Source organism: Lactuca serriola, chromosome 3 (genome assembly GCF_051521515.1).
Source record: "Lactuca serriola cultivar US96UC23 chromosome 3, Lser_US96UC23_V15, whole genome shotgun sequence".
NCBI lineage: Eukaryota > Viridiplantae > Streptophyta > Magnoliopsida > Asterales > Asteraceae > Lactuca > Lactuca serriola.
In genome coordinates this window covers 264492752-264501856 of record NC_136410.1, presented here as the reverse complement: position 1 = coordinate 264501856, position 9105 = coordinate 264492752, and the positions used below count along the sequence as shown (strand labels likewise).

The 9105-nt window shown below is 41.2% G+C and overlaps 1 protein-coding gene across 1 annotated transcript; it reads left to right on the top strand.

Annotated features, from left to right (window-relative positions):
* The first annotated feature begins 2141 nt into the window (after window positions 1–2141).
* Window positions 2142–6733, top strand: LOC145096224 (uncharacterized). Its single transcript, XM_079033984.1, has 4 exons — window positions 2142–2283; window positions 3466–4253; window positions 5187–5456; window positions 6125–6733. Exons 1-4 carry the CDS (start codon window positions 2142–2144, stop codon window positions 6731–6733), a joined length of 1809 nt encoding a protein of 602 aa, XP_078890110.1.
* The last annotated feature ends 2372 nt before the right edge of the window (window positions 6734–9105 follow it).

The following is a 9105-nucleotide window of genomic DNA, read 5'->3' as shown; positions in this document are numbered from 1 at the left end:
AATCACATGTGATTGATATGATAACTGGCATGTTTAACTTGTATTCCCCCCCCCCCCCCTATAAAGCATGTAAAAACATTTAAAAGGCTCATTCAGGGGTATGAACTCACGTGGTGTAAGTGGATCCGACGGAGGCGCCGGTTGGGTGCTTGGTGTCAAGTAAGGACTTGGACACACTTAGTGACCTATTTAACATATGTTTACATACAATTAGTACATATAATACTAATTAAACAAGTATATGCACCCTAAAGAGCGGAAAACACTTTGGTTTAGCGTTTGGGGTGTCCCGGGTAACATTTAAGGGCTCAAATGGCTTAGGAATGGAGTTTACTCTTCAAGAGTAAACTCACCTTATGGTGTTTACTGCCCTGGGACTACTCCCCATGAGTTTACGGCTGTAAAATCATGGTGAGGGTGTTCTAGGATGCTAAAGTGTCTCATATCAATTGTGGAATTTTGCTAGACTCAAATATCAAATGTGTGAATGGGTTTAAAGCATCAAATGGCCCCTTTGAGGAGTTTACGGCCCTAAGAAAGGGAGCTTATGGCCGTAAGCTCCTATACACTCTTTCTTTTGGTGTTTTAAGGGCTTAAGTGGTAGAGGGTAAATTCCTAAGCATTTTCCAAGTCAAATGGGGAGTTTAGGGCACCAATTAACCCCTTTGTAGGAGTTTACGGCCCATGTACCCTTCCATGAGGGGTTTACGGCCGTGAACTCCTTATGGAGTTGTTTTAATTGCATTTAAGGTCCCTAGCTTGTTGTTGGTCGTTTCTAGAATTTAATCCAAGGCCATTGGTGTGTTTAAGGGCATTTTTAACACACAAACATGAGTTTACTCCCCTTGAAGAGGAGTTTACGGCCCAAGCATGTTCTTGGGTAGTAAGCTCATGTTTACTCTTCAAAAACTCATTTCAAGGTGTTCTAAGTCCGAATATGCAAGCCTAAAAATCATATCTAAGCCTTAGGGGCAATTTGGAGGGGTTTTGGGGCTTAAAAACCCCATTAAATGTTTTAAACTCGAACTTGTAGGCTAGATAAGTTATACAACGAGTTAGGATAGTTTACCTTCTCGTTTGAGGCTCGAAACGGATGATTTTTGGCTCGGATTTATGTTGTAGAGAGAGAGAGAGAGAGTAGGGAGAGTGTAAAATGTCTCCAATGGACTCCACTCACCCTTATATAAGGGTTGGAGTTGGGGCTCAGTGGGATTCTACCCGATACTGCCGTTATACGGGGCTTTTGGTCGCACCCGATTTAGTGGTCGTAATAATAAAAACTAACTTTTTCCAATTAAACGGAAATGCAACTTAAGTGTTTTTTTATTTACTTTATTACGACTATAACGACATAATATAAATAAATAAAACATTTATTTATTTGATGACCTCATATTAACGGAACTTTTATACAGTGGAGTATTCCGTTAACGGTAACGGGGTAATGTAACGGAATAACTTTGGGTTGTCACACCCCCCATCATCACGAGCAAAGTTCCCTCACCGCAACCATCATCTCACACTGCGCCTCACATTCCGGAGAAACCTAAAACTCCCCCACACTTCAAACATCTTGAGGAACATATGTCATCACCAAGCTCAATAGATTCTCCTACCACCATCCAATGGAAGAAAGACTGGAGGGCAGCCAAACTTGGTGAAGAGATCTGGAGGCTATGCGGATTTGACACAGTCATGGATGAAACTCTTATCAATTCTTGGGTTAATCCCCACCGAAGACTGCTAGATGAAGATTACGTTCCTCATCTTACATATGTTGAGCCTCCTACTAATGGTTACCGGGATATCCCCATCTCACCCAATGCCAAATACTTCACTGTATTTGAGCCATTTGATTAAAGCCTTCCGGATGCCAAACGATTGCCTAAGGAATTTGAGAGACTATCTCAATTCTATGCAAAGCATGCCTCTTCCTTTGAGCGCATATGGTTAAATGATCGACCATCTGCAGTTGTGAACTACAAAGTCAGAAAATTCATGAAGGCAGAGTTTTTCCAGTACACTCTGACCCGAAGGGAACAAGATTATGTCCGAAACCAAGCTGATTTTCCTTGCATGAATCCGGAGGAGATTTTCCTCATTGCAAGAGTGTTCTAGGGCAAGGCTGAGAAGTATCGAAGATGCAAATTGCACTTGATAAAGTCAACAGTTTTCTGATGGATATTGTATGCGATTTTGCTAAAATCGATGCAGATATTTATCCCACCATTGCGAAGAAGCATGAATTACCTCTACTTTATCCAGCACCGATGCCCTCCGAAGGTTTTGAAGAAAGACCCTTAGGTGCATCCAACTTCCCTGAACTCGGTGTCATCTTCAAAAGGAAAACTGATAATGTCAAATATTTCATCCCTACCTCTGCTATACATCGTCTAACAAAGAAGCAACTTGACATCTATCGGACCGTAGTTGAAAAGTCAAAATATACCACTCCGGAAGTCAAGTATGAAATTCTAAGGAGGATAACTTGGTTAGAAAGTGTAAGGAAGTTTTGGTGGATCCTAATCAAGCATCTCCATCTTGATAAGTGATCAAAGTTAAAGAGGTCACTTAGGGGGAAATTGTTAGAACACTGAAAGTGACCCTCTTGAACTTTCCTGGAACCACGGTCAACTTACTACCACAATGAAATCTTCTACCGCAGTCATCCGAAGTCAGAAGACAACAAGTTTTTGTACTTAGTCTATTTTTTCTTTTCCTTACACTTTCTATTTTCCAGTATGCCTTGCATGGCTACTTCTAGAGAGTTATCTTTTGTAATGCTTGAGTCTCTATAAATAGAGCTCACTTGTTCTGAATCAAATACGCATCTTGAAATATCTTTACTACCTATCTCAGAAATTCTCTCCTCTCTCACTTCTTACTATCATATCTGATCATAATCTCTCTTCGGAGCAAGTCCTTGTGACTTATTCACTAAGTTTGATCTCACTTACTAACCTTGGTTTGAATGCATTCCAAGTTATGAATCAACTTATGTGTATTCTTGATATAACAATTACTGTCATTTACATTACTTTTCTTTCCGCATCTAACTCACTAACTTCTAACTATTAATATTATTGTTGAGCTAACAGATCCTTCGAGATTAACTATTCTGCTATATACTTGTTCTAACCATTTTGTTCAAGTGTGTCTCAAAGTTTTTCTCTCAATAGTGGTATGTGGTAGGTTGGGGAACTCACTAAGCTTCGCGCTTATGGTTTTCAGTTTTGGTTTCAGGTACTCCGGTAGTGGAGGGAAGAGCTCGGGATGATCGCATGGCACACACCAAAGAAGTTTATCCTGGGATGTTTACTCTGATAAAATGAACAAGTGTTTTGAAAAGATACTCTAATTTGTTATATAACCCTTTTAGTATGTTTGAAATTATTCAATACTATGTTTTAGTAATATTTTAAAAAGAAATTTTTGGCCATGATATTTGGTACGTTACACTTTTAGGTAGACCATTTTTAAAAACAGCAAGAACAAATTTTGATGTCTACAATGGTACATTGTCTATGGAATTTGACGGGGAAGTCATTAACTTGAATATCTATGAAGCAATGCGGTATCCAAGTGATGTTCATTGTAGAAATTTTGTTGATGTGATCCAACCTTTGACCGAAAAGTTTTTTGAGTTGACTAACCATGATTATTTGGAGTTAGTTTTGAGCATGAATTTTAATAACAAATTGGTCAAAGAAATTGCAGCAAATTTCAATCTTGATGAGGAATTACTAGACATTGTGGAGTTCATGGAAGAGAGGAAGAAAATCAGGTATGATAATACCAAGCTGAAACTACCCATTTCTAACACAAAACTTCTTCCTTCTGTTGTGCAGGCACCAAAGCTAGAATTGAAGACTCTTCCTGAGCATTTGAAGTATGCATATCTTGGAGAAAAGGAGACGCTGTCTGTCATTATCTCCAATAATTTGTCCAAAGAAGAAGAAAATAAGTTGGTGAATTTGCTGAAAGAGTATAAAAAGGCCATTAGGGGGACGATTGCTGAAATAAAGGGGTTGAGTCCCTCTTTATGCATGCATAAGATTCTCATGGAGGAAGACTTCAAACCGACCCGTGAGGCACAAAAAAGATTACATCCCCTGATGATGGAGGTAGTAAAGAAAGAGATCATGAAGCCTTTGGATGCATGTATGATCCACCCTATCTCTGATAGCAAATGGGTGAGCCCCGTTCAGGTGGTCCCGAAAAAGGCTGGGGTTACAGTTGTCAAAAATGATGAGGTAGAATTGGTGCCAACCCGTGTGCAAAACGAGCGGCGAGTTTGTATTGACTATAGGAAGTTGAATGCTTCAACAAGAAAGGACCATTCCCCCTACCATTTATTGACCGAATGTTAGCGAGATTGGCGGGAAAATCCCACAATTGTTGTTTAGATGGTTTCTCAGGATTTCACCAAATTCTTGTATCCCCAGAAGACCAAGAGAAAACCACCTTCACCTGTCCCTTTGACACATTTGCTTATAGGTGTATGCAATGCACCCGCAACATTTCAGAGATGCATGGTGAGCATTTTTTCAGAATATGTTGAAAACATCATTGAAGTCTTCATGGATGATTTCACAGTCTATGGAAACTCTTTTGATGAATGCTTGAGCAATCTAACAAAAATTTTGCAAAGGTGCATTCACAGATCATGTGCTTAACTATGAAAAATGCCATTTCATGGTGGGCAAATGATTAATTTTAGGTCATATTGTGTCCCAAAAAATCTTGGAAATTGACAAAGCCAAGATAGATGTTATCAAGAATCTCCTTACCCGAAAAATGTTCGGGAAGTTCATTCGTTTCTTGGTCATGCAGGTTTCTATCGGCGATTCATCAAAGTTTTTTCAAAGATTATGGTGTCGATGTGTCAAATACTCCAAAAAGATGCTAAATTTGAGTTTACATAACCATGCAATGAGGCTTTTGATAATTTGAAAGATTTACTCACCTCCGCTCCAATCATCCAACCACCTAATTGGGATCTCCAGTCCGAGATCATGTGTGACGCGAGCAACACGGCTGTAGGGGCGGTATTTGGTCAAAAGGTGGATCGAGCACATCATGTCATCTACTATGCATCAAAGACTCTTGATAGTGCACATAACAACTATACCACAACATAGAAGGAGTTGTTAGCTATTATCTTTGCATTGGAGAAATTCCGACAGTATCTCCTCGGAACTAAAGTGATTATCTATCCGGAACATGCAGATATAAAGCATTTATTACTCAAGAAAGATTCGAAGCCGAGGTTAATACGGTGGATGTTGCTTTTGCAAGAGTTCTATATAGAAATCAAAGATAAAAGTGGGAAAGAGAATTTGGTTGCGGGTCATCTTAGTCGTATTGTGCCACCCGCAGACACCACACCAATCCGTGACACATTCCCAGATGAGCATCTATTTGTTGTCAAGGAAGCCCCATGGTATGCGGATATTGTCAACTATTTGTTCACAAATCATTTTCCCCTAGGGTCCACATGTTGGCAAAAGGACAAAATCAAGGAGGCCAAGTGGTGTGTACGGGATGAGCCTTAACTTTGGAAGAATTATACAGACCAAATGATCCGAAGGTGTGTTGAGAAAAAAGAGGTACCATCTATCCTTAAATTTTGTCATTCCTATGCTTGTGGAGGTCATTTTGGACCCCAAATGACAGCTAGAAAAGTCTTAGATAGCGGATTCTATTGGCCTACTATTTTTTGCGATTCTTATGTGTTATGTGCACATTGTGATAAGTGCCAAAGATCCGGGTACTTAAGCTCTAGGAATCAAATGCCCCTTACTCCCATTTTAGTATGTGAGATCTTTAATGTATGGGGTATTGACTTTATGGGACCATTTCCGCCCTCTTTTGGTTGTTCATATACCTTGTTAGTGGTGGACTATGTGTCCAAATGGGTGGAGACCAAAGCTACCCGTACTAATGTTTCCAAAGTTGTGGTGGATTTCCTTAAGGCACATATTTTCTCCCGGTTTGGTACTACAAAGTCTCTCTTAAGTAATCATGGGACTCATTTTTGCAACCGGATGCTTGAAGCCGTTCTGAAGAAGTATGAGGTGACTCATAAAGTCTCAATACCCTATCACCCCAAACCAATGGGCAGGCTGAGGTTTCAAATAGGCAAATCAAAAGCATTTCGGAGAAAACAGTAAATCCAAACCACAAGGGATGGAGTATAAGGTTGGATGATGCCTTATGGGCATACCACACTGCTTTCAAAACCCCCATTGGTATGTCCCCATACCGGCTTGTGTTTGGAAAACGGTGTTGCCTTCCGGTTGAGCTCAGGCACAAAGTTTTTTGGGCTGTTAAGAAATTCAACTTGCATGAAGATGAGGCGGGAAACAAAAGGAAGCTAGACATTCAAGAGTTAGAGGAGATCAGAAATGATGCATACGAAAGTGACAAGATTTATAAAGAGAGGACAAAGGCGTATCATGACAAAATGATCTCTCCGAAGACTTTTGCACAAGGACAAAAAGTGCTTCTTTACCACTCGAGGTTCAAGTTGATTTCAATGAAGTTAAGATCAAGATGTGTTGGTCCTTTCATGGTTACAAAGGTATTCGACCATGGTGTGGTGGAAATCACAAGCCAACAAACCGGAAAAACATTCATAGTCAATGGACATAGATTGAAGCCATTTTACAAAGGATTCGAGGTGAATGATAAAGAGACAAAAGTGGTTGGGAGCCCCAAGTACCAAGACTAAAGCATATCCGGGGGTCATGTCGAGCCAACGACTTAAAACAATGGCGGCTAACCGGGAGGCAACTCGGGGGTATTTTTGTCTTTTTCTTTAAAAACATTTCCATTTCTCTGAATTTTTTGCTTTTTATGTTCCAAATGAATTTAAACATGTTTTTAAATCACCAAACGGATCTTGGGATGCAAAACCATTTCGTTTGAACGAGAGAGGATTTTTGGGTTCAAAAAGTGGGAAGTCGCAAACTAAGCCGTACATGGCCCGTGTCCAATTTGCCTTATAATGAACACGGGTCATGTTCATGAGAAGTTAATTTTTTTTTTTGGAGTCAGAGACGTACTCGGCCCGTGACCACTTTTCCTTATAATGAACACGGGTTGTGTTCATGTGAGGCTAACATTTTCGGAGTTAGAGAGGCACACGACCTGTGTTCCATTTTTCCTTATATCGAACACGGGTCGTGTTCAGCCATCCTCAACAATTTTTCCACCCAACACGACCTGTTAAGATTTTCATTATATCGACATGGGCCGTGTTCGCTTAGCAGACAATGTGGGTTTTTAAGTTTAAAATCGGGGTTTTCACCTCATTTACCCACAAACACTTCCCAAAACAGCCCCTTTCTCCCACAAAACCCCCAAGGTCCGATTTTTACTTGCACCCCTTGATTTTTCCACGATTTTGGCTTAAATCTTCATAAAGGTTTGAATTTCATCTTCTCCACTTCATCTCCTACATCTCACACACCAACTTCTTACACTTTCATGGTGGATTTGGGGGTTTTGACAAACCCTAGGTCCGAATTTTTTTAAGATTTTGGTGTTTTTGTGCTTAAATATTCATGTAGGCAAGCTTGGGGAGGTTGAAGAAGAACTTTCTCACCAACAACAACGCATATCCACTCATAACCCGGTACAATCTCTCCAATTCTTCACTTGTGTAGTTTATGTTCTTAAGGTCAAATTTCATGTATTTGTGGTCATTTTGGACTTGAAAATAACTTGGAAATCATTCAAACTAAGTTTCCCGTGAGTTTGTGGTGGCCAAACTCGAGTTGACTGGACCCTTCAATAGTTGACTTTTTTGATCGGTTGACTCTTTGTCCCAACAACAATTTTGCATATGGAAGGCGAACAATCTAAAAGACCTAGACACACCAAGTCGCCGACCCTCCGTTGTAGGTCCCCATCACCTTCGCCTAGGTCCCCATCACCTCTACCCAATCCGGAACATCGTGGTGTAGTTTGTTCTGGGCCAATTCAAGTTGCCAAACTTGAGGCCTTTCTCCAGCGCACTCATACCATTTAGAAATTTGCACATGTGCCATATCTCTGTGAGTTGCACTTCTATAATCAAGTCCACACTTTGTTCCGGAACATTGGATGACAAAGGTTGTTGCAAGTCCACGAGCTCAGTTACAAAGTCCCGACAGCCGAGTTCATATCTTCACTCTATTTGGACCATGGTGTCCTGCATTTTTGGCTTATGAACCAAGATCATGCCTTGTCCTTAAACCAAATCAATGCCATAGTTGGGGACCCCACAGAAAACACCTTTGGCCCCAATGAACCAATCCCAGGATACAGTGACCTTACATGGTGGACTGACCTTACGCATCAACACCCCTATGTCTCAAGTTTTGCTAAGGCCTCATCTCTCATCCACCCTGTGATGAAAATGGCCCACAGGATTATTGCTTCACTTGTCGTCCCTAGAGAAGAGAGAAGCACCATTAGCATTCTTGAGCTCAAAATACTCTATGCGATGGCCCACCCGGACGATAACCTCGTTCCTCACCATGGCTCATTCCTTTGCAACAAGCTCATCTGCCTCAGCACATCACGGTCCGGAAAAATCTATTGTGGCGGTATTGTCAGTTTGTTTGCAAAAAGTGCTCCAGTCCGGACCCTATTTCCCAGAATTCACCAACCTTTTCCCGGTGACCCCTACCTTACCATAACAGTACTCGAGAGCATGAGGATGTTTCAGACGGAGGACGGGAACCACAATTGGACCATGGGCCAAAACCACAACCCAATACTCCTCATCACTCCCGAAAACCGGAACATCCTTGACCTCAGGCGGCCTACTAACTTCATTGATTGGCAAATCATGCCATATCTTTTCCCCGTCTCCTTCTCCGATGAGGAAGATGAGGAAGGTGGAGAAAGTGATGAGGCTGATGAGAGTGGTGGGGCGGCACCACAAAATTCTCCTCCCATGGGTGGTGCCAGCTCATCCCATCATGCTAGGCACCCATCATATCACCAGCAATATATGGATTAATTCCAATCGATCCATACCCGCCTCGACACTTGCCATCAAGATGGCATGAACCTAACCCAAAGTTTTTCCTCCTTCACCACTCAATACGCTCG